The 24,320-nt window shown below is 52.7% G+C and overlaps 7 protein-coding genes across 7 annotated transcripts; 1 reads left to right on the top strand and 6 right to left on the bottom strand.

Moving 5' to 3' along the window:
• Positions 1 to 254: 254 nt before the first annotated feature.
• xlnR (putative C6 transcription factor) lies at positions 255 to 3,659 on the bottom strand. The gene is made up of 4 exons (XM_025591413.1): positions 3,570 to 3,659; positions 3,128 to 3,508; positions 769 to 3,044; positions 255 to 709 (listed from the first exon to the last, which is right to left on the bottom strand). Exons 2-4 carry the CDS (start codon positions 3,489 to 3,491, stop codon positions 566 to 568), a joined length of 2,784 nt encoding a protein of 927 aa, XP_025446291.1. The 5' UTR covers positions 3,492 to 3,508; positions 3,570 to 3,659; the 3' UTR covers positions 255 to 565.
• A 1,805-nt stretch (positions 3,660 to 5,464) lies between these two features.
• Positions 5,465 to 10,253, bottom strand: BO95DRAFT_405362 (DNA-directed RNA polymerase). The gene is made up of 2 exons (XM_025583998.1): positions 9,098 to 10,253; positions 5,465 to 9,008 (listed from the first exon to the last, which is right to left on the bottom strand). The coding sequence occupies exons 1-2, from the start codon at positions 9,935 to 9,937 to the stop codon at positions 5,727 to 5,729; spliced, it is 4,122 nt and encodes a 1,373-aa protein (XP_025446290.1). The 5' UTR covers positions 9,938 to 10,253; the 3' UTR covers positions 5,465 to 5,726.
• Positions 10,254 to 10,648: 395 nt separating this feature from the next.
• BO95DRAFT_511178 (uncharacterized protein) lies at positions 10,649 to 12,109 on the bottom strand. The gene is made up of 3 exons (XM_025591412.1): positions 11,469 to 12,109; positions 11,105 to 11,391; positions 10,649 to 10,984 (listed from the first exon to the last, which is right to left on the bottom strand). The coding sequence occupies exons 1-3, from the start codon at positions 11,974 to 11,976 to the stop codon at positions 10,751 to 10,753; spliced, it is 1,029 nt and encodes a 342-aa protein (XP_025446289.1). The 5' UTR covers positions 11,977 to 12,109; the 3' UTR covers positions 10,649 to 10,750.
• Positions 12,110 to 12,349: 240 nt separating this feature from the next.
• BO95DRAFT_511177 (sulfite reductase (NADPH) subunit beta) lies at positions 12,350 to 17,584 on the bottom strand. Its single transcript, XM_025591411.1, has 4 exons — positions 17,289 to 17,584; positions 17,045 to 17,184; positions 12,602 to 16,984; positions 12,350 to 12,549 (listed from the first exon to the last, which is right to left on the bottom strand). Exons 1-4 carry the CDS (start codon positions 17,317 to 17,319, stop codon positions 12,526 to 12,528), a joined length of 4,578 nt encoding a protein of 1,525 aa, XP_025446288.1. The 5' UTR covers positions 17,320 to 17,584; the 3' UTR covers positions 12,350 to 12,525.
• A 1,099-nt stretch (positions 17,585 to 18,683) lies between these two features.
• On the bottom strand, positions 18,684 to 20,097 carry BO95DRAFT_244414 (inositol phosphorylceramide synthase regulatory subunit KEI1). Its single transcript, XM_025581375.1, has 2 exons — positions 19,968 to 20,097; positions 18,684 to 19,835 (listed from the first exon to the last, which is right to left on the bottom strand). The coding sequence occupies exons 1-2, from the start codon at positions 20,007 to 20,009 to the stop codon at positions 18,861 to 18,863; spliced, it is 1,017 nt and encodes a 338-aa protein (XP_025446287.1). The 5' UTR covers positions 20,010 to 20,097; the 3' UTR covers positions 18,684 to 18,860.
• Positions 20,098 to 21,276: 1,179 nt separating this feature from the next.
• Positions 21,277 to 22,677, bottom strand: BO95DRAFT_438961 (Rab family GTPase YPT6). The gene is made up of 5 exons (XM_025585635.1): positions 22,361 to 22,677; positions 22,273 to 22,298; positions 22,105 to 22,193; positions 21,604 to 22,006; positions 21,277 to 21,543 (listed from the first exon to the last, which is right to left on the bottom strand). Exons 1-5 carry the CDS (start codon positions 22,411 to 22,413, stop codon positions 21,485 to 21,487), a joined length of 630 nt encoding a protein of 209 aa, XP_025446286.1. The 5' UTR covers positions 22,414 to 22,677; the 3' UTR covers positions 21,277 to 21,484.
• Positions 22,678 to 22,852: 175 nt separating this feature from the next.
• On the top strand, positions 22,853 to 24,254 carry BO95DRAFT_438960 (H(+)-transporting V0 sector ATPase subunit c''). Its single transcript, XM_025585634.1, has 5 exons — positions 22,853 to 23,150; positions 23,223 to 23,257; positions 23,316 to 23,407; positions 23,467 to 23,775; positions 23,832 to 24,254. Exons 1-5 carry the CDS (start codon positions 23,093 to 23,095, stop codon positions 23,938 to 23,940), a joined length of 603 nt encoding a protein of 200 aa, XP_025446285.1. The 5' UTR covers positions 22,853 to 23,092; the 3' UTR covers positions 23,941 to 24,254.
• Positions 24,255 to 24,320: the final 66 nt, after the last annotated feature.

The raw sequence follows: 24,320 nt of genomic DNA, 5'->3' as shown, positions 1-24,320 counted from the left end.
AGGCAGGGTTACTGAGTAGTGAGACAGACCCCACTTCTGATAACAAAAATCAATAAACTCCGAATTCGACTCCGAAGCTGAATACCGACTCGTATCAACGTATAATCATTCTTGAGACGTTGTCTAAGTCCTGACCATTAATTTCCACACTCGTACTACATTCGTATACCAATAGATGATGATTACTTTACAAGGGTGGACCCCTTCACTACTACCTACCTCGGTTCAACCTACTATGTCAACAACAGCAGATCAGCATCAATAGTTATTTACGGATTATATTTGACAAAACAATGGCTATATCCACCGCAAGGCTCTGACATCATGTACTGTACACAAAGCCAGCCACGGACACCACACCACGGAAAAGAAATATTTACCACCGAAACAAGAACTCAGGGATATCAAACCGCACCCAAGGATAATTTGCTCCCCTTCCCAAACTCCTCGAAATCATCCCACAAATCGCAGATGAATTCACATCACATCATGTCAATCGCTTGCATGGGTATAGTGAGAATATACGGCAATATGCAATAAGAATCAATGCGACACCAGCCCATCATCAAAGGGCAAGACCACTGCCATCACCGCTCCACCGGTACAGCGCCAACACCTCCCGGCGACGCTGTTGCTGTTCACCAAAGTCTTCGGGGATACGACCTCGCACCTGCGCCAGAGCCGAGCGCATGACCTTGCGGAATGTTCGCTGAAAGCAAAGGTATTAGTTTAAGAAGACATGGATGCTAGGGTCGTAGCAATTCATACCTGATACTCAGTATTCAAGGTGACAACGCAAGCCTCGTGGGCGCGAACAATCGTCTCGCAAGCCCGGACAACACTCGGACTGGCGTCACCTTGCAGCTTGTCGGCGGCCAGGAGTAGCAGAAAGCTACCCTGCAGCAAATAGATTCCGAAAAAGAAGGGCATAAAGCTGAGATCCGGATCGAACTCCAGAATTTCGGCTGCCGCTTCGGCGGCGCCAACGGCATGGCTCATCGCAGAGACGAAAGCTTCGGTGGAGATCCACAGATCGTGATCCTCCAACAGGTTGACCGGATCCCACTTGCCCGCCAAAAGAATGTGCAAAACATGCATGATGTGGGTACCATACGCGACAACCATCTTCGTGTGCACAATGGACTCGTTCACCCGGGATCCGACCGTACTGCTGGAACGACCCGACGGACTGACATGATCCAAATGGGCGCCCTCGCCGATCTGCTCATTCTCCGCATTTGCTAGGGCCAAGCTATTGGTGTAGCGCGCCTCAAACTCTTTCAAACTTTGCGCGTAGGTGTCTAATTGGTGGGTAATCTCCAGCACCTGGTGCTCCCACTCAGTGCTATTTCGAAACGCAATACCGAAACGTGGATGGCTTCGGGCATGATGGAGGTCAACGATTTCACCAAGGATAGTCATCAGCGGCAAGAAATACCCGAACATGCTGTGACCGGTGCACTCGAGGGGAGGGCCAACCTGGCGATAGCTGGCGGTAGAGAAATCGCCCGCTTGCCAAAGGTCGTCATTCATGGGTTGCAATAGACGTCCGCACTCTTTATCGAGCAGCGTTAATGGCCGGTTGTAGCAGAGAGCCAGATGACGGTCCGTCGCGTACAGTAGCCACCACAGGCGCCGGCGCTCCTCCCGTTCCTCTTCTGTGACATTAATATTTGTACTGCCGGGTCCAAGTCCCATGGAGGCCATCAACGACGTAGAGTGTCGTTTCGAAGGATCCCCTTCGGTGTCGCCCTCGCGCTCGCCGTCTGGTCGTGTATGGGAAGTGTTGGGCGGCAGCTCACGACCCAGCTTCAACTCGCGCGCCAAAGACCATGCTGCCGTCCACCAACGCATACTGGCGGCCTTGTACTCACTTGCTGAAACGACCGTGGCTAGATGCACATATGTAGCCACATCATCCACGGCACCGGTTGCGCTACTCTGCGCACCTAGCTGATCCATCGAGACGCCGAATCCACCGAGGGCGACACCGTTGATGACCATATTAGCTGCGTAGTTGGGCGATGTTTCCCCCGTTGCCGGTCCATGAATCAGTGGCCGGAGTAAGCCAGTGGTCAGTTCTAGTAATTTCTGGCAGACACGCCCTCGAGCAGAGGGCGGAGATGTCAGGAACGCAGCCTCACTCGTCTGCGCGGCGACCCAGAGCATACTGGCCAGCAAACCAGGACTACACACTCGTGGCTTGGTAGGATGGAGGAAGGACTGCTTCCGGAAGATGTATCCCACCACATAAGGAGATAATGGCGAAAGGTGTGAAGAGGATGAGCTGGTAAAGTAGACATCAAGGAGATCACAGGCGAGGGATTGTGGAATGATGGACGCGATATGAGGTAGCACGGGCTGCAACACGGGGTATCGTAACGTGCTCGAATATGACGGCAGACTAAAGGAAGGGAAGTTGGCGGGAGATGGTGAGGGCAGAGGCAGCCAGCCTGGAGACTGTGCAGAAGGCGATAGTCCTAAGAATGGAGCCGTGGGGTTCTCGGTTGAATTTCCAATTCGAAAATGGTTCAATGCGGAAGCATTAGGTTCCTGAGAGTTCACCATCGCAAACGCGTTTTCACCAAACCCCGAACTTAACCCATGCGACGATAGGATTGAGGTCGGTAAGGCGCGAAGATCGGCGACAGGCATTGGAGCACGATGTGACTCGTTGTTCAACGAATTGAAATGGTTCATGTGCATGACATCGATGGCGGCCCTCAAGGATGGCTGCGAATGCGGCGGAGCTGAGTGCGCATCCTCAACCGTAGACATACTCGGAGGAGCATTAGGATCCCGCACCTGTCGTGACGGAGGATTGAGATGTTGAGCTGTGTCAAAACCCCCGTCAAATCGCCCGTTGACCTCCTGAGACGATCGTCGCCGATCCGGGGGCGTATGCTCCCCCACTAGTGCGCCATTTTCTTGGGCTGATTGACCGTTGCCCAGCTGGGTAGCTGCAGCCGCAGCTGCCAGGTCTTTCTTCGAAGCCTTCCCTCGCTTCTTACGTTCCCGAGCGTACTCACAGGTCAACCCGAATTCTGCGCCGCCGTCAGTCAGCCTGCTGACTCACCGGGGGGCTTGGAGCGGGAAGGAATCAATCTACGAAGACAGATGAGCTTACCGATGCAATGTGCACATGGGTGTTGTCCGTCGCATTTGGTCCGGAGCGAATTACACTGATCGCACGCTCGACTGATTCGGCGCCGGACGGGAGCCGACACGGAATTTTTGCGGATCGCCGAACGAGCCTCCACGAGGGGATCTCGCTGTAACGGCGGTTGGTACCTGGAGCCAGCGACAGAGTTATTGTCGTCGCGGTAGAAAGGTTGGTCTTTGGATTTGGGCAGCGAGTTTCTCAGCGAGTCCGAGGGCGTATCATCGCCGACGGTTTTGGCCGCGGCCTCGCGCGACAACTGCAATTGATCGAGGACATACTGCGAACCCTCGGCGAGGGTGTCCAGCCCGACGGTCTGCGATTGGGCCATGCCTCCCGACTGTGAAGCTGAGGAAGAAGGAACAAATGAGCTGGCGTACTGCTGAATGGCGGTGGTCGACATCCTCACCGAGCAAAGCGAACAAGCGCCCGAGGCATGAGAACGGAGCGGGCTGCGGGCGACAGACGGCGTTTGGGGTGGAGGGCCGTGAGGCCCCAACAGTTGGAGGGGGGGGGGGGGGGGGGGGGGGGGGTGGAGAAGGTGATGGGCTAGTAAGCACGGATTTAATTTGAGATATCGCAACGCTGTTCAGTTCAGAAACTTAGGATGGTAGAATGAAGCAAAAAAAAAAAAGATGAGGTGGTAAGTTGAGTGGTGGGTGGATGAGTAACTGAGCCTGTCAGTGGGGGTAAGAGAGTGTGGGAAAGGGATGAGAGCAAGAGAGGGAAGGAACTCGAACCTCCAACTGAACCAACAGGCCAGGTACCGGTTGACCGAGAAAGGTGAAGGGTGGGCAAGGGAAATTGAGAACGTGGAAATTGAAAGATCGGGACGGAGAAGGAAAGGGAAAGTGGAAACCTGGAAAGGGACTTCAGGGAAAGAGCCAGGTGGAAATGCGGGGACGGGGAACGCGGGCGGGACTAAGCTGGAGTAGGAACAAATGGGCGAGACCGAGACCCTACTAAAGGTAATAACAGGTTGGCCTAGGCAATTTCGCCACAGAACAGACTACAGCCTGACAAACAGTACTGTAGGAACAAGTAGTTAGATTACTGGGATGTCTAGAAGACCATCCGAGGTTCATCTTCTGGTTCCCTCAGCATATTCCTACTCACTGAGAAAGAACCGTTCACGCGGTATGCGAGAAGCATCAGCACCAGCACCAGCACCAGCACCAGCACCAGCATCAGCAACACTAACTTATCACTAAATCGAGTTCATCAGGGTCGGTAGCTCGATAGGCTAGGCTCTCGTGTTTCTCTTACTGTTGCTGGCAACCCTAGTCATTGGAATTTCTTCTTTCATCTGCTAGCAGTCGATGTGGGCAGTCAGGCTCGGCTAAGGGCATATGGTAATATCGAGCTCATCATTTTAGTGGCGGGTGGGGGGGGGAGAGGGATTTTAATTTGAATGGTGACCCGAATGGGATGAGCCAGTAGCTAAGGTAAGGTAATGGGTGGTCAGATCAGATCAGGTTGTGGTGGTGGTGGTGGTGGTGCAGGTGGTGGTGTTGGTTGGAAGAGGGGGCGGCGGGGAAGAAAAGGCGGGGGAAGAAACAGCAGCCAGCAATTTAACTTAACTAGATCATACTGACGGGTCCGTGACTCCGGATCTGCACCCTGCAGAGGGTCAGACCGGCAGACAGTCACTGACAAGAAGGAGAGGAAAGGAAATGGATGGCGCTCACACCCGATACGAGATTGGTTACTGCAAACAAACTCCCAATGCCCGATTCATCTCGGACCTCTTCCTCCGTGTCTCCCAAGGAACTGGTGGAGGATCTGTGCGTTGGACAAATACAACCGATTCATTGACTTGACTCCACCAATTTGGACCGAGGAAAAAAAAAAAAAAAGAAAAAAGAAAAAAGAAAAGGAAACAGAAATCATGGCTGAGGCTAAGTAAGAGTCATAAGAAGGAAGAAAGCAGAAGGAAGACACACTGTGTAGATTTTATCACTATTGGTGATTCCACTGTTGATGATGTTCTACCCCGGAATCTTGCCTTGTAGTGCACATGACCTACCATATATGTCAAGGAGTGATTGGATCTTTGAGAACTGAATAACTATGCAACGCTAGGAATACAGGTTCACTATATCTTTTTTATACTCAAACATGATGGAAGCCAAGTGTCAATTCTACTACATGGGAGTAGGGTGCCTGGAGGTTTGGCGGGCAACTGTAGCTGCGGCCTAACAACTTGCTTGAGTAAAGAGAAGCCTGCTCCATGTCTGGGGCATGACTGTGGCATCTGCTAGCGATCGCAAAGAGCAGTGAAAGTGAAAGGAGTTATTCATAATAGGTGTATATACATTGAAATGGTAGTCATCGCTTTTCTAGGACACAGGAGATCCGAAACAATGTCCGTGCTAACTATACAGTATGGAAGCAACCACGCGCCTCCGAAAACTCCATGCAAGAACACCCCACGTGTTGGTACAGAGAGTCAAAACAAAGCACAAATCATACAAGGGATATCAGTAAAGGAGAAATAGACCAGAAGATTCGTAGAAAGAAAAAAAAGGTCACCCTCAGAGAGGAAGGTTCCCATATAATGCGCCCTTCAACAGAAGAAGTACTGACTGTCTCGGATACGGCTGACATCCCAGCTGCCCTTCGTTGGGACCTCGCGGAATTGCATAGGAAGCCAGAAGTGCACGTACGAGACTTGGGTGAGCTTGTTGCGCTTCGGCTTGGGCCTTTCCTCCTCGGGTGATAGCTCCGTGACAAGCGCCTCCGGATCGGTCTCGATTGTGCCAAACAGGGACTCGATGGCGGGATCCGACTCGTCGAATTCCAGAGGATCAGGGCCTCGACTGGTGATATCGGCATTTTCGGGAATGTGACCAACAGCCGTCGCACCCAGCGAGGTGGAGATAGACAGATCCTTGTCTTCGCCAAGCGATTCAAAGATGCTGGCGGGGGTCACCATCGCCCGGCCCTGGGCCTGCAACTCCGGATCGTCGGACTTCAAGAATTTCTGTCGCTTGTATTCATCGAACAGCTCGAGCATCTTCGAGCTCTTTCCTTTCTCTCTCTTACTCTTGCGGAACTCGTTGATGGCTTTGCCAATGCGACTGCGGCTACGCACCTTGGCAAGGAAGAGGTTGTCCCCGTAACGGACCTTGAACTCAGCATCCAGTCTCTTAACGACGTCGTCAGAATGCATGCGCACAAACGCCTCCCGAAGAAGCTCGTTCATCTGGTCAATGTCGCAGGCGTGCGTCCAGAAGGAATCGTGGACGGCTGAAAAGCATAGACCCGCCTTGTGGCACGCAATGGCCGATAGCATCATGTGTGTGGCGTCAAGGGAGTGAATGAAGTTGGGAGGGAAAGCCTGAAGCTGCTTGCGGGCCGAGACAGTATCATCCGCGTTGGTATCGATAATGCTCAAACTCTGCAGACTAGTCGCGATACGTCGTGACGAGCGGACTCGGTAAGGCTGGACCACGGGTAATCCCAGAGGAGTTGTCCAGATAACCGTGGTTCGGAACTTCTTAGAGGGGTCCATGTTGGCGGCACTCGCCGACCCCATGGCTTCCTGCATCATTTCTTCGATCTGAGACGGCGACATGGACCGAGTGATACGACTGGCACAATCTCCCAACCAGTACTGAATCTCGTGGGCACCGTTGAACATTGAGCCCAAAGCTTCGAAAATCTTGCGCGCGATATACAAAGCACCTTCAACTCTCTGCTCAGGAGTGAGGTCCGGATAGTGGTCGACAAGTTGCTTTCGAACTTGTTTCATGGCACCCATGAAGGTGACACCATAGACGTTGGTCATGACCGTTTGTTTCACGATCTTGCGGGTGATCCGCCCTTCGAGGTATTTGGCGACTGGGTTGCCGTCGGCGGCATCCTGGGCGACGGTTTTCTTGACAAACTCTGCCACACCACTGTAGACGTCGGATGGACGATCGGAAGGCTCAAGGTTGACTTGCTGAGCGCCGACCTTATCACCACCCAGCGCAGCATAGTGTTGCAGTCCGTTGCAAGATCCATCCTGGTGAATGGGCAATTGCGACAGGAATTGAGTAGGGTCTGAGAGCTTGAGCGCATTCCTCAACTCGCAGCAGGCAGCCAGGCACTGCCAAGGGTCTTCTGCCTTGAGCCACCAACGCCGGCCTTTGAGGCCATTGTTAGCAGAGTCCAGTACATCGTCCAGATGGTCCATTGTGAACTGTTCGCGCTCAGGAAGGCTGGCCTTGTCGAATCCTGACAGGTTCGCGATCTGAATTTTCAACCATTTGAGACCCTGCGGGCCGAGCGGCTTAGCTTCACTGAAAAGCAGCAAGCCTCTGGCATTGTCGGCGCCCATCTGGTTGAGGTAAGGCGGCAGAGGGTACGCACGGCCACGGAAATCGATATTGTGAGGGAGGTAGAATGTTTCGTCGAGGTAAGCGCGGGCGATTTCCATCTGGAAGTTCTGGAAGCAACGCTGAGAATGGATACCGGATTTGCGATTCTCCATGAGTTGGACAAGCCGATCCCACTTCTTTTCAGCCTCATAACCTTCTTCCGCAGACGGCCTTTCAGGAGGGGTCAAGTTTGGCTCCAGGGCAGCGAGATTCGCTAGGGCTTCGCCGGAGTTCCACGCTTCAAGCATGACATCAAAAACTTCCCGGTTGATAACCCAGCCTGTAGACCCTAGGATATCTAAACTTTGCCGAATCTTTTCAAGCCCATTGCTCTTGATAGCAGCCTTTACATAGGCCTGTTGAAGACCCTCGCCCGGTGTCGAACGAATCAGCTCACTCTTGTACACATAATAGGCGCCATCATCCAAGCCCTTCCAAGGCTTGGGCTCGCAAACCATCGGCAGGTGGCGGCTCAGGACGTCGGCGGGAGGCTCCCTGAGCAAGATTTCGACGACGGACGGATGTAAATGGATATAGCCAGCGCGTTTGCCCCAAGTGATCTGGTAATTATGCTGGAATGCAGGTTGCATGGTGATTTCCTTCTTCTGGGTCTCAGGATTGATGACCTCCACTGGGGCCTTGGCAGCGTCGAAGAGAAAGCCCAACAAAGTGGCGCCGACCTTGGCTTTCACTCGAGGCGACCAAGAGATAGACGGGTCCTCTTCCTCAATCTTGCGCGAAAGGTGATACCAGCGCGCTCGGCCATCCTTCTGCTTGCGAATCGCAAGCGCCTGTCTGACATTGCTGAGGCCTTGAGAAGACTGCTTCTCCTTTTGTTGTTGTAAAGTTCTTTCTGCCAAGATCTCATCGTGGTATTCCGAGCCGATACCGTAAGCAAGTCCGGCCAACTTCGTCCCTTGGTCCACTCCCAGGCGGCTGAAGGTGGATATGACACTCAGGATCGTGATTGCTGCAATGCGATCCGCCTTCAAAGCACTTAAATAAACACCATACTCTAACAAATCAAGTTCCGCTGCGTTGATAGACGCCCCAGGCTTGGCAGATAGCTTGCTGAAAGACTCGATCTCTTCTTCGATTTTTGATTCCAGCCCAGTGAGCCATTGGTCGATGATTGGTCCTAAGCGCTTCTCAGCACCATCAAATCCACGCTTTCTCCTTGTGTCACTCTCGGCGCGCCAACGGTTTAGCGCAGACTGGATGGCATCTTTTTCAAGCTGGCGCTGCCGGGCCTCCCTATGCTGACGCATCTGGTCCTCCACGGTGCCTTCCTCGTGAAGAGGCATTGAAACTCTGGAGGGGTCGGAGAAGAGTTCGAGTGATTCCTGAAGCGAAGAAAGACCGAGACCTTTCTGTTTGACAGCCTTGACCTCCACAGCCTGAGACTCGGCGACCGAGGCATCATCGCCGGTTATGTTAGAATTGAAGTTACCCATGGCCACACGTTGCACGTCGTCAGAACAGATCTACACGAATAAGACGATTAGCATGTCTTCATTGATAGCGAGAACGAAGGGCAGTGAGGAAAAAAATGATATGAAGGGAGGGGACCGACCTGCGACAGCTCGCCCAAATCCGACTCCGAAAAGATAGAGTCCGCAAGAACTCGTTCCTCCAATGATTTGCTCTTGGCCAATTCCCAGTACCTGCGCACGGTTCTGTCGCGCTTTGAGCCGTGAAACATGCGGAGAGCCATCCGAATCATGACCGCGAAAGTTGTAGCATTGGGCTCGAGACCATGTGTTCCAAGTTCCACTTCGAAAAATCTTTGGCAGGCAGGGACCAGTTCATGCTGCCGGGTCACGGACATGTGCGAGACGATCTCGTTCAGGTGGCGGTTGCACAATGCAAGGTACTCAGGTGATCCGGGAGGGTAACAGTCCTTTAAGCGACTGATCAGTGTAGCAGATCTCTCATACTGGTGGATGCGAAGAGACACATCAAGGTTGGCAAGCATTTCATCCGCGTCACCGCCCAGGCCCTTCACTTTCCGTTGCACCTTGGGCCTGGTTTGCGCAGCCTCGTTCACAATAATCAAAGAAGAACTAGAGAGCCCCTGGGGATGTGGTCTGAAAAAGGGAGACAGCCTCTGATCGAAGAAGCTGTCGCCAGGGAAGGAAGACTCCTCGGAGGAGGCAGTGTCGAAAGGGATATATGAGCCTGAACCCTGACTGAGCGCGGACTGGTCTGCGGCGGTGGCAAGGTTTCGATTTGAGGTCAGGGAAGGTCGGCGAGAACGGTCTTGTGTGATTGTTGTAGACGAAGTGTTTGTGAAAGAGGCCGGTCGAGTTGACTGCGAATGAAGCCTCAATGTTGCCGGTGATGGCAAGGCCGAGCGGCCTGTAACTCGCACGCGAGCCAAAGCATTTTTCCGGAGAGCGACGCGGGACAACATGATAGAAGAAATGTCGCTAGTAAAGATATAAAAACAAGGCTTATGCAAGTCGACAGTAATTAATCGTGAGGTAATAGGATATTATGTATGGAAGAAGAGGGTAAAGCCGAACGCGATGGCGAAGGCACGGAGAAAGACAGTGTCAACGAGGATGATGCAGGATGGGGATTGGAGTGATCAAGAGCGAGCTTATTGCCAGGCAATAAACTTCAATTCATCAATTCCAATCGATAGCCGCACTGCAGCCCTCCGAAGACGTAAAGGAGAAAAAGAATGAGGGATAAGGGGGAAGAAGGAAGAGAGGATAACAATCGTGAAGGCAAATTGGAGAGAGAAAAAAAACCCAATCTACTTTTCTTCTCAAAAGGACGGGAGGAAAAATAAGTAATTGTTTCTAGCAGCAGCAGAACTTCGGGCCGGGAGAGGCGATAGCACTGCACATGACTGCACGTGACCTTCTGGAAGCGCGATAAGATTTTCGCTGTCCGGAGACTTGATTGGCCAGGACCCTCTCTAGTCGAGATTCCTCGAGTTTCGGCGGAGGCAAGAGAAATCCATGATTGCTCCACATGAGTGTGCTCACGGAGTCAAGCCTACTGCGGGTATCCAGCTGGAACATCTCAATGACAATTTTATACAATTGAATTGATTTTCGCCGTGCCTGGTGCTCATCATTCCTCAAACAAGTAGGTCCCGTATCTCTAAGTTACTCCGTACAGTGATATCTCCGTACTAGCAAAAAATAATGCAAGTCATTGCCCTGTCGTAACCCATCTGTAAACTAACGTGCCTATCCATGATACCTCTCTATACCTACTGCTGCCCACCGTCCCCAGCAGCCCCCTCCCGGGGCAATGCCTCCTCGCGCTGCTTCTTCCGGTTCTGCTTCATCGCCCAACCCGTCAACTCCGGCCGAGCAGGGTCAATCCGGGGCGCGCTCATCTTATCCAGATACTCCTCGGACTCGATCGCCGACTGCAGCTGCGGCAGAGTCTCGACATCCTGATGCATCATGTAGTTCTCGTATAGTTGCCACGATTCCTCGGTCTGTTTTCAACCAGAAAGAACATCAGCATGCTGTCCTGTCTTGTTCTGTCCCGTCCCTTTCCTACGGAATCATCTTCTTCTTCTTTTTCTTGAGACGCAAAAAAGAAAATAAAAACTCACCTCAGCATCCACCCACTCATAATCCCTCCACTTCTCATCCTGCATCTGCTTCAAGAGGTCCAGGTTGCCCGCAACCGTAGCCGCTTCCCCATCCTCCCCGGCCGCCTTAATCTTAACATCGATGGCGCGGGCCTCACTCTCGCCCGCCGGCCCCGCCCGCTCCTCCTCCCCATCCTTGCCGCGACCCTTGCCCTTCCCCTTGGCCGGGATCTCATCCAAGGCATCGAGATGATGCAATTGGGGGTGCAACTGCACCACCGCGGTAACCGGCGACAGATGAAGATTTTCTAGAGCGAATTAGCCTCACCCTTGGACCTCCCCGAAACCCCGGGACGGAACCAGCCAGGCAAAGAAAAAAACTCACCCCCGCGAAACGCCCCCAACATATAAACCGGATCCCCGCCCTCAAACCCTTTAATCCGCCCACCCAGCGTCTGCACCCGCAACAACTGCGCCGTCTCCTTCCCCTCGTCGACCTGCATCGGACCGGCACCGGCACCGGCACCTTCCATCTTGACTTTTCCACCAGCACCAGAACCACCACCACTGCTCCCCCCAGTACTGAACCCCCCGGCCATCCCGTAGGCGCCCCCCTCCCTGGCGCGCTGGGATCTCTTCAGCGCATCGCCGTAGCGCAACCCCTTGCTGACGTCGTAGTTCACGCGGGTGTTGATGGGCACGTCGACCTCGACGAGGCCCGTCGAAGGCTTCAGCCGGAAGCCCGTGGGTTTCTGGCCGTGGCGGTCGTCGTAGCTATACCCCGTCGGGCGGTCGAGGTACTGCAGCACGTAGCGCGAGATCTCCGAGTCCGTGAGGTAGATGTTGTAGGAGGCGATGATGGGGTCGTCGTCTTGGGTGTTGGGGGTGGTCATCGTTCCGGTTTTCTCGGTTCAAATGGGGAAAGAGGGAAAGGGAAGGTCGATTGAAATTGTCAGTTGTGATTAACGCGCTGTGTTAGAATTAATCGTGGAAGTGACAGCGGGGAAGTTGATGATGTGATGTGCCTCTTTTTTTTTTTTCCGCAACCGCCTTTTTTTTATCGGAGGCGGAGGTTGATAAGACTGTCCCCGCGGCGGGCCCTTAATACCGCCTTCCATTTGTAGAATGAGTGTCGGTACGGAGTGAGCACCTAGTCTGCGGCGGCAACCGGTGTGCGGCAGTGAACTATGAGATTAACCACATGGTGATCATCCGCTTCAATGCTGACTACAATTTTGTTAAGCTACAGGAGCAAGGGAAAAAAATGAGAACTCAAGATAGTTGTATAGAAACAATTAGTCATCAGAAGTATGTACAAAGAGCTAGCTGTATCATCATCCAAGATCATAAACAGTTCGTTCAAATAGATATTTTTCTCAATGATGCAAGGAGAACAATGCGAAACAATATATCTTGATCGCTAGATCTCATCGACGAGCATCTTACTCTTCATCTTCCTCAGCAACCTGAAAAGATGTTGTTAGCGAAGTACTTCAATATAATAGAAGATCAACTTACTCCTTCGTGGAAGTTCTGTCCGTCAGTCGTCGCCTTGATCACACCAGCACGGATACACCAATCTCCGAACCTCTCCGGCACCTCGCCGTCGGTGTTGCGCTCGGCAGCGTAGCGCTTGAGGAGACCCTTCATGATGTCCAGGATCTCGTCCTCCTTGATCGAGGAGCGGTACAGCTTGTTCAGACGCTGGCCGTGGTAGCCACCACCCAGGTACATGTTGTAAGCGCCGTACGCCTTACCGACGAACGCAACCTCAGCAAGCCAGGGTCTGGCACAACCGTTGGGACAACCAGTCATGCGCATGACAATGCTGTCCTGAGCGAGACCGACCTCCTCCAAAGTGGACTCCAGCTTGCCAATGAGAACGGGCAGATAGCGCTCCGACTCGGCCATAGCAAGACCACAGGTGGGGAAGGCAACACAAGCAGACGAAGACAGACGGAGGCCGCTGAAGGCAGTGTTGTCAAGCTTGTACTTGGCCATCAACTCCTTGACCTCGGGCAGATCCTCATCCTTGATGTTGGAGATGATGACGTGCTGGTTACCGGTAAGACGGAACTCACCCTTGTCAAGCTTGGCGAGCTCGCGCAGACCGGTACGCATCTTGAAATCGGCGGTATCCTCGATACGACCGTTCTCGATGAAGCAAGTGAAGTGGTTCAGACCCTTCTCATCCTTGAGCCAGCCAAAGGTGTCGACGTTAGAGTCGAACTTGAAGGGACGAGGCTCAGCGAAACGCAGACCCTCCGGAAGAAGAGCCTCCACCTTCTCCTTGTAAGCCTCAACGCCCATGTCGTCAATGGTGTACTTGAGACGAGCGTGCTTGCGGTTCTTGCGGTCTCCGTGGTCACGCTGAACAAGCATGATCTTCTCACAGACAATATGGGCCTGATCCGCAGGGACGTAACCGAACATACGTCCAGTCTGGGGGTAGGTCTTCTTGTTGTTGTGAGTGGTACCCATACCACCACCAGCAATGATGTTGAAACCCTCCAGGTGTCCATCAGTGCCCTTGATGGCAATCAAACCAATGTCGTGGGCGTAGACATCGGTGTCGTTGTGAGGAGGAATGGCAATCGTGATCTTGAACTTGCGAGGAAGGTAGGTAGGACCGTACAAGGGTTCGTGGTCGACGACAGCATCACCAGCAACCTGGACCTTCTTGTCATCATCATCCTTGAGCCAGATCTCGTGATAGGCAGAGGTGGCGGGGAGAAGGTGGTCGCTGATTCTCTGGGAGACGGCATGGGCTTCGCGGTGGAAAGTGGAAAGCTCAGGGAGTGAACTGCACATGACGTTACGGTTGACATCACCGCAAGCAGCGATGGTAGTCATGAGAGACTTGTTGATGGCACGCATAGCGCCACGAAGGTTGCGCTTGATGACACCGTGGAACTGGAAGGTCTGTCTGGTAGTGAGCTTCATGGTCTCGTTACCGTGGGAGCTGCTGATAGCATCCATCTGCAGCCACTGCCAAGGAGTGGCGATACCACTCGGCAGACGACAACGGATCATGAAGCTGTAAGCAGGCTCAAGGCCCTGGGCCTTGCGCTCGTCACGAACATCACGGTCGTCCTGCATGTAGGTTCCGTGGAACTTGGTGAGCTGCTGATCACTGGCCGAGATGGCACCAGTGCTCTCGTCCAGAAGACCCTCGGCAATGGTACCACGCAGGAAGTTCGATTGAATCTTGATATCTTCATTGGTCAACGGCGCAGGCTCCTCCGGAAGACCCTCAACCTTGTCAACGCCAAGAGCCTGCCAGAGACGAGGTTCCCATTCAGAGTAGCCAGTCTGATAAGCATCGGGATCCTGGTCGTCACCCAGACCAATATCGGTAAGCTTGCGGCCGCCCAGGAAGGCGACGCGAGCATCGAGATCCTTGGCAGGCTTGTTGTAGTAGATCTTATCTTCCTTGCGGGGCCAGTAGTGGCTGTCACCGAGACCGAAGACGGAGTAGTTGATGGAGGAAAGATCCAAGTCGCCAGAGTTCTTCACAAATTCCCAGAGACCACGGCCGTTCTGGGGGAACTCTCCCTGACCAGCAGTGCTGGAGATGAAGACCACGTTCTCCTCAGTGGCGAGATCTTCGGTGGGGTAGTCATCCATAGCCAGAACAAGGGTCTTAAGGCCTCTAGCGCGACCACGGTTACCAAGGCGCTTGGCAATGTTCTGTGCATTACCACCATCTGAGGCGAAAAGAATGGTCAGAGGAGCACCGAAGAGACCCTCGAGCAGCTTCTCGTAAGAGTCCTTAGCCTGGCGCTTCTGCAAGGCACGGACTTCGGTACCATACGACTCGGCAAGGACAGAGGAGAATTTGGGTTGACGGTTTGTGAGCTGCGTAAGCTGGTTGTCACGGCGCAGGAACTCCTCAAGTTCACGTCTGATACGGTCAGAGTCCAGGATAAACTTGGCCTCACCCTTCTCCTCGTTGGCGGGGTTCCAGCGGTACAGGGGCCAGTATCCAAGGTCAACAGCCTTCTTGGTCTCCTGAAGAACAGTCAAAGCGGAGTCATTCTCTTGGTTGTAAGGCAAGTAGGCGACGATGACGGAGGGACCCTCGAACTTCTCGGCCTCGGCCATAGCCTGGAGCACTTGAGTGTAGGAGCCGTACACAGCGACGGAAGCGACGTAGGCGTTGCCATAGTTCATGGCATACAGACCGATATCCTTCTTTCTGCGGGTAGGATCAGCTGCGGTGCGCTCAGAGTAAGGCTGAGAGTCAATGATAAGCATGTTAACATTGGCCCCGGAGGCGAGAACGTGGTGAACACCAGAGTTTCCGAGATCGTAAGCCCAGGCGTCAGAGCCAATCAGCCACAGAGACTCGTCGTAGAAGAGCTTCTTGGAAGCCAGAAGCTGTCTAGCAAGCTGGGAGCCGTCGTTGGACAAGCGCGCGATCACATCAGGAGCCAGCTTGTTGGCCTTGGAGGCATCAGAAGCGCTCAGAGCCCACTTGGACAGCCAAGAGCGGGGAACATCAGTGGCGAAAGTGGAGGCCTTCGAAGCCTCTTCAACCTCGCGGATGAAACGCTTGCGGTGCTCCAGACGGGCAATCAAGGCACCAAATCCGTATTCGGGGCTAGCAGCAATAGTGGCGGAGATACCAGCGTTCTTGGAGCCCAGCTGGTTGGCGACGTGAAGGCGCTCACCGAAAAGCTGGTTCAGGATCTTGATGTAGGCATTCTCGATGTGGGGTTGCTCGAGGGAGCTCTGGAGAGTAGGGACCTTGGAGCTTCCGATTTCCAAGTTCTGGATGGGAGAGGGGGAATTCAAGTTCTGAACGATGCCACGCAGAGCCTGGACCGCAGTCGAGGGCTCAACATAGCCAAGTCTGTAACCAACGATCTGGGGGGTAGGCCGACCGGCAGAAGGAGAGAGGCTGGAGAGGAGATCCATGAACGAGGGACCCCACTTGGTGGTCTTACGGACCTGCTCCAGGACTGCAATCTTCTCCACAGAGCTGGGAATAGAGTTGATGATCTGACCACCAACCCAGGGGCGGTACAGGCGGGCAGTGATGAGTCCCACACTGCTCAGCTCACCAATCTCCTCCTTGCCCAGGACATCCACAAACACACCGGTTGAGCCGAGCACAAAGATAGCCGACTTGGCATCAGAGGGGCCCGTGTACTCGATAGCGCGGTAGTTGCGTCCCACAGCCTCGGAAAGACTCTTCCAGATCTGAGAAGTCCACTCAAAGACATCAGCAGCGCTGACGGGGCGAACCGACGAAGCATCAACCGTAGTGGCAGCAGAGCTCGATCCGCGGCTATCGGTGCTGCTGTCCCGGCGAGAGGAGCCAACAGAGGAGGTATCGATGCTAACGCTGGCAGAGAGCTGCGAGGCTTGAGCAGGGGTGGAAGTGCCCCCAGTCTGCTGATTGGTGCTCTCAGCGGCATCCTCCGAAACGGTGGCGACGCGGCCTGAATCAGTGTACAGAGTCTGGACACCCGAACCTGCAGTATGGGTGGCGGCGTCTGGGCCCAGGTTCAATAGAGACCGTACGAGGTCGGCATTCTCTTCTGTGATAGCATCATCGCGGGCAGAGTTGGCAGGGTCAAAGAAATGAATGACACCCTTGCCAGACTTGCGGGCCAAGGCATGTGCGGTGATAGCGATGTCCTGGGCCTCCTGAAGAGTCTCCGAGTGCAGGAAAGTGAACCCACACTGCCGGATAGAGCTGATTACGGAGTAGTCTGGGAAAGGGTAGGGCTCCAGAGCGACATGGAGGACAATCGGGTTGTTTGCCAAACGGTAAAGGTGAGGAATTGAGGAAAGTAGTGCAGAAGAGCTGGTGACCACGGACACAGCATCGCCAGTCTGCAGAGGGTGAAAAGCGGAGAGAAGAGGATCCTCATTGTATCGCACGGCCACAATCTACTTGGCCATTAGCTGCCCACCTCATCCAAATTCATTCACATGGAAGTAAAGACGTACCTCTGGGGTGCTTCTGGGCAAGACGCTGGAAGTGTTCTTCGTCTTAAGGGTCTTCAAAGTCTTGGAGAACAAGGAATCTGCCTGCAGAGAGGGTTGCACGGAGAGAACGACATCGCTGGTAAGGTAGGCGATTCTCGCCACTGAATAGCGCATACAGTTAGCCCATTAGGCCCATTACAGAGGCAGCGCTGAAATATCTCCCAATCATGTATAGCAGAGAAAGACTCGAGTTGACGCAACATACCTGCTTCTCCAGCGGTCGAAATGGAGGCCATGTTGACAATGGCTTGCTACGCAACCGAATGCGCAGGAGGTGGGGGAAAGGAGGGGAGTCGGGAGATCGAGGAATTGGATATCACCGCATACGGTGATTCCCCACTCAAATCAGAGACAATGCAGAGGTATGGGGGGAGGGGGAAAGAGAACGGAGGTGAGGGGGAAAGAGGAAGGGAAAAAAAGAGGATGTACAGCAGAAAGATAAATAATTTAGCTGGACTGATTTGCCGTGCACTCCTTTAATTTTTTTTTTTCTGTTCGCCAGTATGAATCACCTAGGATTAGTTCCAAGCAGCAGCAGCAGCAGTCTTGTTCGTCTCATAGTTTTGGGTCCATCTCCGCCATCGGGGGTTGGATTACCCCCCATCTGATTGGACTGCGATCACGACATCGATGCAAACTGCAACTGAGTGAGGGTGCAAACAGGCCCAATGGAGGAAAGTGCGGGGGTCCCGTGACTTCCACTCGAGCACGTCACTTTGGCCGGGCTCGGCGGTTTTTGCTTCGAATGCCGATACATTTCAGTCGAATATCGTAAATATGATTAATCTAGATTCATCCCTCCCCTGTAGACCAGCGACACTAGCTCGTCTACTTGAGCTCGCTTGTTCAATTATGGTCTAGAGACGGAGTTTGCGTACCTCCTACTCTCGATAACAAAGACCATCTTCTCCTAGTTCACATCGTTCGATTCTGCGGATATCCGGGGTCATTTGCCGCAGACCTGCAGCTGGACCGCATTCGTCAGCAGCCACCACGTTCTCGGTCGAGAGCCCGGGGTTGGACCCATAACGGGGTTTGAATATCTACGAACAACACACCTCGGGTTGATGGACTAATACGATCCCAAAAATAGTGATATAATATGTATATATGCTCTGCACATCATATGATGCAAGCTCTCGGGGCGAAACTATGGTCGAAAATATATGCAAATCCCTAGCACGATGCACGCAAAATGTACCCTGAAGACGCCAGAATCACAACCAATCCCCACCCCCAATATCCCAAGCAATCAATGTACATGTCCCAGACGCCGAATTCAGAAAGGGCATCACAAGACCTCATGAATGTTGATTATGTCCACCCCCCCCCCAACAATGGTGGCACTAAGCGATCCCCTTCGCGCACAAACGACACCAACGCCTACCTGAAGTACAGAAGACGGTGGAACTGTTGCATGTAGGTCCGCCATCCCAGCCAGTGTCCGCTTGTCCGGTTCGTGAAGATAAGTATGTAGATCGTATCAATAAGTTTAAATAACAAGGCTTTGAAAGAAAAGAGGAGGATTTGAAAGAAAAGAGGAGGACGATGTCTGATAGGTTGATGGCCAAGGCTGGAAAGTGGTCAAGCCTCTAGCAAGAGCGCGGGATTATTGTCGCCGATAGCACGAGGGCTGCCTCACTTCGTGGAAGGGGCGCTAATGGGCGCTAATTTGCCAGCTTTTCGGAGACGGAGCCGAAGCCCTGCCACAGGTGAGAATCGGCTTTTTGTATAAGTCGGCAACGCTCAGTGTTGACTGATGGCTTCGAGTGCGAGACTACCTGCCATCATTCCAGCCATGCATCTTTCCATTCGTTCCCGGTACGTGTTCGTAGACCGGCTGCAGCAGAGCGGCCGCCTGAACTGTTGACTGAGAAGGCTGGGGAGGGCCGGTACCCGATCGCCGTCTTCTCTCTCTCTCAAGGGGACCGGGCAGCTCAGGTTCTGCGTTGCGGGCGCGGAAATTGCGGTTGAGAGTATTCACCCAATTACCGCCCTCCTCATCTTCACCCAGCCAGTAGTTGCGACCGATGCTGATCATGATACGTCCCAGTTTACCCTGCCACCCTTGGCCATCGGGGCTGTGCGCAGAGAATGGTTCGCGATCAATGTCGGCGACACTAGCCACGCTAGCGATGGAGGTGTTGCGGCTGTGGGTCGGGAGTTGAGTGTGTCGCGGTACGGCGACGTAGAGACGGAGGGCCTGTCGCGCAAAGGCCAGCATAACAAAGACGAAGTAAATGCGGATGGTCCACAGCAGGCAGATGAAAACGATGCTTTGGAGGCTTTCAGGCTGAGACACGGCGTTACCCAGGGCATCCGATCTCCTTGCATAGGGATCGGCTTGACCCTTGTGCGACGAATCGTACTTTGGACTGGTGAAACCGGCGGTTTGCGCGATGGTCTCCGCGCCCGGTCCAGAGGCGCTTCCATTATCGTAGTGTTGGGCTATAACGAGGAACCATGTAACCCCAAAGGCGGTGGTGTAGGCTGCATTAATGATACTGTCGAGAACGTAGAGCCAGGCGAGCGCGAGACATTGCAGGGGAGACTGTTGGCGAATATGAGGGAAGAGATATGTGACGAGACCCAGCGCGAGGAGGGAGTAAAGGTACATCGACAGTTGGACAGGTGAAAGATGGTAACCGGTCAAAAGGGCGAGCAAGCCATAGAGGCCGCTGATTTTGTTGAGAAGTAACGATAAAGTGATTAAGGATGCACCGGTCTGAAGACTCATGACATAGAGAAAGGTCTGTGTGTTTGGAAACCCGGACCAGCCGGGATTGGGTTAAGTCAGCTTCAATTCAAGAAGAGAGCGACCGAGCAACGGAGGCAGGCGGAACTCCGTAAAATTTCACCACTAATCCAATAGATAGGAATATACCTCTGGCCGCGGGATGCGGAGGAGACGGGTTGAAAACCCCATGATGTTTAGATTTGAGGGGCAAAATGTGCCAAATCGATAAGAGTAGGGTGAAATGGTAGTGGTGGTGGTGGTGGTGATGAATGGAGAAAGGGAGTGTGACAAAAAGAGGCAAAGGAATGGAAGGTGACGACGGAGTAAGGAGAGTGAGTGAGTAGGTAGAGAGGGGAAGGGGAGTTTTAACTACAGTAGTACGCAGTAGTTACGGTTTTCAAGGTTGAAAGAGTGAACGAGTGCGTGAGAGAAAGTAACGCTGGGCGCCCAAATTGCGGGTAATTGGCCCAGGGGCGGCGCTTTCTATCCGGTCGGGTCCGCCGATCGCTGCCTTGTCCCCTCCTGGAATACTACTTACTGTACTCCGTACGCTGTACTGTGTACATAAGTCTTTTAAACTAACGGATTTGATTTAATTTTTGGGGGTCTTTGGGCCTTTGAACAGTCCCTGCCCCAGCTGGTCCCCCATGACGTATCTACACCATTACAATCTTTCTCATACTTTGGTCCCTATCTGGCACGAGGTGGTCTGCAGATTGATTGATTGATTGATTTAATAATCATGACATTGTATCATTTTATTAGTCCTATCTTCCCCTCCTGCTGAAGAGTTGCAGACCACCACAAGAATTCTCTTCTCTGGCTCTGGACTTGGATTAACCACCGCATCCAGATAGTCTACCCACTTCGACCGAGCGGAACAAACAAACCACTAGGCAAACTTTTATGCACATTATTATTATTCTACTTTCCGCCCACCGACAAATACGAGTACGAGGGAGGCGTTGTTTGCTCCATACATAGTCTACTTACGAGTACGCACGCAGTACATGCAATCCGCCTTGTGAAATTCCACTCAGGGGTTTCTTGGGGGCCCTAATTCATCTGCTTACACCATTCAACACATTTCAAGAGTTGCGACGCAGGAGCACAGTGGAATGAAAAAGTTAGCCTGACTGCCAGTATATTCAATAGGGATAATCGTGTTTAAAAAGACTTTTTCCATGGTCAGATCGTAACCGATGATCATATGACTATGATTCCGCGCGCCAACTGGGTAGACCCGCCATTGTTGCTGTGTAGTGGCTGCATTGACTGTGGGAAGCTGAATTCAAAGCAGTGCACAGTCAAGCTTCTATGAAAATGGCACATGGTTTGATTAATGTGTCCCCACACCACCTGCCGAACGCAATACAAGTCCAATCTCAGGACTTGACACGCACACGCCTGGCCCCTACGGTTATCGGGGTCTTTTCGGGACAAAGTGGGAATGAAAAAGATAGGTCCAATTAAGTTTAGAAAGAAAATTGAAGCTTGATCTAAACACGCTATTCACTCGAAAGAAGGGGGACAGGAGGAAATGTACATGTTGAGGATGGGTGAACATTATAGACAGTATCTCATGCCGCTGATTGAGGTTCAGGCAAGAGACTAAGAGAAGAAGTTATAAGAGAAAATTGAGTCGGCGGCTGCCAGCCCAGTGATTAGCAGGCGCATCCATCGTTAGTCGTGGTCTCTTTCGGGCTAATGTTAACATCGATCACTGGGAAAAGTCAGCAAAGCTATGTTCAAGAAAGGAGTTCGGCTCGCGGGGATAACCGACTTTGGTTGTCCCCTCTGTTGCTTTCTCCCTCCATACCCGGTAGGGCCTGGGCGATTCTCCGGAAAAGCTGCTTGACGTTGTGGCCGACCTTCGCACTCGTTTCAATGAACATCAACCCATTCTTCTTGGCCTCCTCTTCACCCTGTGCCGTCGTGACCTCCCGCTTGTCGTTCAAATCGGTCTTATTGCCGACCAGGACAATAATGACATCGTTTCCACGCTCTCCGCGAACATCGTCGATCCATTTCCGGGTGTTCTGGAAGGATTTGGCATTCGAGATGTCGTAAACTACCACGGCGACACTCGAATCGCGAATGTAGGAGGGAATCAGGGAGCGGAACCGCTCCTGACCGGCGGTATCCCACAGTTGGAGGCGCACGGTTCTATCTTCTAGGTACATCGTCTGTATAGACAGCACTGATTAGTTTCGGACAACCACGCGGGCAGGCATGCAAGCTTGCCGTGCTATCGGAAGGTCAACGTCGACCGGACGGACGGTACCTTGGACAAGAAGTCGATCCCAATTGTGGCTTGGTATGTGTTGTCGAATGAATCATACATGAACCTCGTAATCAAGGAAGTTTTGCCAACTGCAGGAAAAGTGTCAGGACTAGCGTGGCGAAGGGAACGACATGCGGGGTGGTTTCTTGTCGCGGAGGATATTCGTACCACTCTGTTCTCCCAGGAAAACCAGCCTGCAATCCAATTAGCGACCGGTTCAAGCAGCGGCTGAACAATCGTGGTTCGCGCTGCTTACTTGAATTTCTTCAGAGGGTTCGAATACGACCCTACACCGGAGGTGGAAGCCATGTCTACGAAAATGTGGTTGAAGCGGCGAAATCAGGGGTAGCGGAAGTAGGTCGCAGGATCGATTCGTGATAGTGGGCGGTGGACGAGAGTTGGAAAGGAAGGTGCAGGGGAAAGGGAACGAGAGAGTCGTGAGAAGCGGAGTCTTTCGAGAGGTTCGGAATTAATTGTTAGGTTAGAGAAGAGGGAGGAGAAGGCGAGCAGATCAACCCGTACCAGAGGAAGGTTAGATTCTCTAAAGGTCTAATGGACAAATAAGTGACTGGGTTGACCCATGGGTCCGTCCGGGGAACTTTTGACAGACAGTATGTTAGGTTTGCACTGCATAGATTAGACTAACTACCTTTACCTTAGTTAGGAGTACTTAGAGTAAGTGACTGACTACAGTACTGTACGGGGGTACTCAGTACGGTAGACCGACTACCCGGATTAATGCCCGGCCCGATAACCACCACCACCACCACCACCATCACTTGCTTGCTGTTCCACCTGGGCTCGGGGTCTATCGATCACTATTGAAGCTCCTACTGACTTACTACTTACGGTCCTTGTTTTTCCCTACTTGTCCCCCCCCCCTCTCCCCATCCCTCATACCTGAGGCCCTCTTCCTATTCCTCTGCTCTCGTTGTATCCTTCTCTTCAATCAAAAGTATAGGGTCATATCACTCACGGGACGTCCACCATGGTTCTCCGTTATTTCACCGGTGTTGTGTTCGTGGCCCTCCTGGTGGTCGGACTATGTAGGGCAACCAACTCCATTAGCTGCATAGAGGTTTCGAACCAGCGCTAACTATGATCTTCTCTTTACCTAGATTTGCTCCTGACCGGTCAAGGTGAACGATTCAATGTAAGCGACAGCTAAACTCGCCGACAGTCGCGGTGGAATCCTCGCTAATCCGACCCAGGTCGGTTACTTCTTAGAGTCGGTATCTCCCTATGCGTGGGCCAACCTCGGAATTGCCATGTGCATTGGCTTGTCAGTCGTCGGCGCTGGATGGTATGAAAATCCCCTCAATCTGATACGGTCATACGTCATGCTGAGAAACGGGCTTTTAGGGGTATCTTCCTGACGGGCTCGTCCATCGTCGGCGGTGGTGTCAAGGCACCTAGAATCCGGACGAAGAACTTGATCTCCATTATCTTCTGTGAAGTCGTTGCTATCTATGGTGTCATCATGGCAATCGTCTTCTCCTCCAAGCTCAACCTTGTCGACAATGACGGCATCTTCTCGGGAAGCGACTACTACACCGGTTACGCCCTGTTCTGGGCGGGTATCACGGTCGGTACATGTAACCTGATTTGCGGTATCTCGGTCGGCATCAATGGAAGTGGTGCAGCTTTGGCCGATGCTGCGGATCCCAGCTTGTTCGTCAACCCGACCCCGGGTCTGGAAGAGTGGCTGCTAACACTACGCGCAACAGGTTCGTCAAGATCCTCGTCATCGAGATTTTCAGCTCGGTTCTCGGTCTCTTCGGACTGATTGTTGGTCTTCTGGTGGGCGGCAAGGCACTCGACTTCGGTGCCGCGTAAGAGTATAAGGATTGTGTAGGAGCTTGTTGTCGGGGGGGATGAATTGTATGACTTCTCTCACGTTTGCCGTCGCTTCTTTTTTATTCTTTGTCATCCTTCATCTACTGCATCGGGGCGTACGGATTCGATTCAATTGTAGAACTTTGTTTTGGCAATGCGTGCGAAATGCATTGTTGATCTCGCTGCTTTGCCTGATATTGCGACGGGGAAGAGATGTATAGTAATTGGCAGCGGGGCTGACCTGGGAATATAAAAGTGATGAAGATGCATAGTATGCTTGGATTGTCTGGTGAGCAGGAATATGATAAAGTGTTGAGTGTGTTCCGTAAATGCCTTCCAAGTTGTTGCGTTGATGGCCGATTCCGCTTGTCTTAATCGGT

This window comes from Aspergillus brunneoviolaceus, assembly GCF_003184695.1.
Source record: "Aspergillus brunneoviolaceus CBS 621.78 unplaced genomic scaffold BO95scaffold_7, whole genome shotgun sequence".
Lineage (NCBI taxonomy): Eukaryota > Fungi > Ascomycota > Eurotiomycetes > Eurotiales > Aspergillaceae > Aspergillus > Aspergillus brunneoviolaceus.
Note: the sequence above shows the minus strand (reverse complement) of the source record. Positions and strands in the feature narration are given on the sequence as shown.

What these genes read in the sequence shown, in the direction of transcription:
- BO95DRAFT_511178 (XM_025591412.1), bottom strand. Translation starts at nt 11,976, where the DNA reads ATGACCACCCCCAACACCCAAGACGACGACCCCATCATCGCCTCCTAC. An exon ending in GTTGGGGGCGTTTCGCGGGG is followed by an intron (nt 11,392 to 11,468) that starts GTGAGTTTTTTT and finishes AATTCGCTCTAG; the next exon opens with AAAATCTTCATCTGTCGCCG. An exon ending in ATGAGTGGGTGGATGCTGAG is followed by an intron (nt 10,985 to 11,104) that starts GTGAGTTTTTAT and finishes GGTTGAAAACAG; the next exon opens with ACCGAGGAATCGTGGCAACT.
- BO95DRAFT_438960 (XM_025585634.1), top strand. Translation starts at nt 23,093, where the DNA reads ATGGTTCTCCGTTATTTCACCGGTGTTGTGTTCGTGGCCCTCCTGGTG. An exon ending in CCTCCTGGTGGTCGGACTAT is followed by an intron (nt 23,151 to 23,222) that starts GTAGGGCAACCA and finishes CTCTTTACCTAG; the next exon opens with ATTTGCTCCTGACCGGTCAA. An exon ending in TCAGTCGTCGGCGCTGGATG is followed by an intron (nt 23,408 to 23,466) that starts GTATGAAAATCC and finishes ACGGGCTTTTAG; the next exon opens with GGGTATCTTCCTGACGGGCT.
- xlnR (XM_025591413.1), bottom strand. Translation starts at nt 3,491, where the DNA reads ATGGCCCAATCGCAGACCGTCGGGCTGGACACCCTCGCCGAGGGTTCG. An exon ending in CCCATGTGCACATTGCATCG is followed by an intron (nt 3,045 to 3,127) that starts GTAAGCTCATCT and finishes ACGGCGGCGCAG; the next exon opens with AATTCGGGTTGACCTGTGAG. An exon ending in CCTTGAATACTGAGTATCAG is followed by an intron (nt 710 to 768) that starts GTATGAATTGCT and finishes CTTTGCTTTCAG; the next exon opens with CGAACATTCCGCAAGGTCAT.
- BO95DRAFT_405362 (XM_025583998.1), bottom strand. Translation starts at nt 9,937, where the DNA reads ATGTTGTCCCGCGTCGCTCTCCGGAAAAATGCTTTGGCTCGCGTGCGA. An exon ending in ATTTGGGCGAGCTGTCGCAG is followed by an intron (nt 9,009 to 9,097) that starts GTCGGTCCCCTC and finishes TTATTCGTGTAG; the next exon opens with ATCTGTTCTGACGACGTGCA.
- BO95DRAFT_438961 (XM_025585635.1), bottom strand. Translation starts at nt 22,413, where the DNA reads ATGGCTTCCACCTCCGGTGTAGGGTCGTATTCGAACCCTCTGAAGAAA. An exon ending in AACCCTCTGAAGAAATTCAA is followed by an intron (nt 22,299 to 22,360) that starts GTAAGCAGCGCG and finishes ATTGGATTGCAG; the next exon opens with GCTGGTTTTCCTGGGAGAAC. An exon ending in CAACAGAGGGGACAACCAAA is followed by an intron (nt 21,544 to 21,603) that starts GTCGGTTATCCC and finishes GACTTTTCCCAG; the next exon opens with TGATCGATGTTAACATTAGC.
- BO95DRAFT_511177 (XM_025591411.1), bottom strand. Translation starts at nt 17,319, where the DNA reads ATGGCCTCCATTTCGACCGCTGGAGAAGCAG. An exon ending in TTCGACCGCTGGAGAAGCAG is followed by an intron (nt 17,185 to 17,288) that starts GTATGTTGCGTC and finishes TGCGCTATTCAG; the next exon opens with TGGCGAGAATCGCCTACCTT. An exon ending in GACAGAACTTCCACGAAGGA is followed by an intron (nt 12,550 to 12,601) that starts GTAAGTTGATCT and finishes ACATCTTTTCAG; the next exon opens with GTTGCTGAGGAAGATGAAGA.
- BO95DRAFT_244414 (XM_025581375.1), bottom strand. Translation starts at nt 20,009, where the DNA reads ATGGGGTTTTCAACCCGTCTCCTCCGCATCCCGCGGCCAGAG. An exon ending in TCCGCATCCCGCGGCCAGAG is followed by an intron (nt 19,836 to 19,967) that starts GTATATTCCTAT and finishes CCAAACACACAG; the next exon opens with ACCTTTCTCTATGTCATGAG.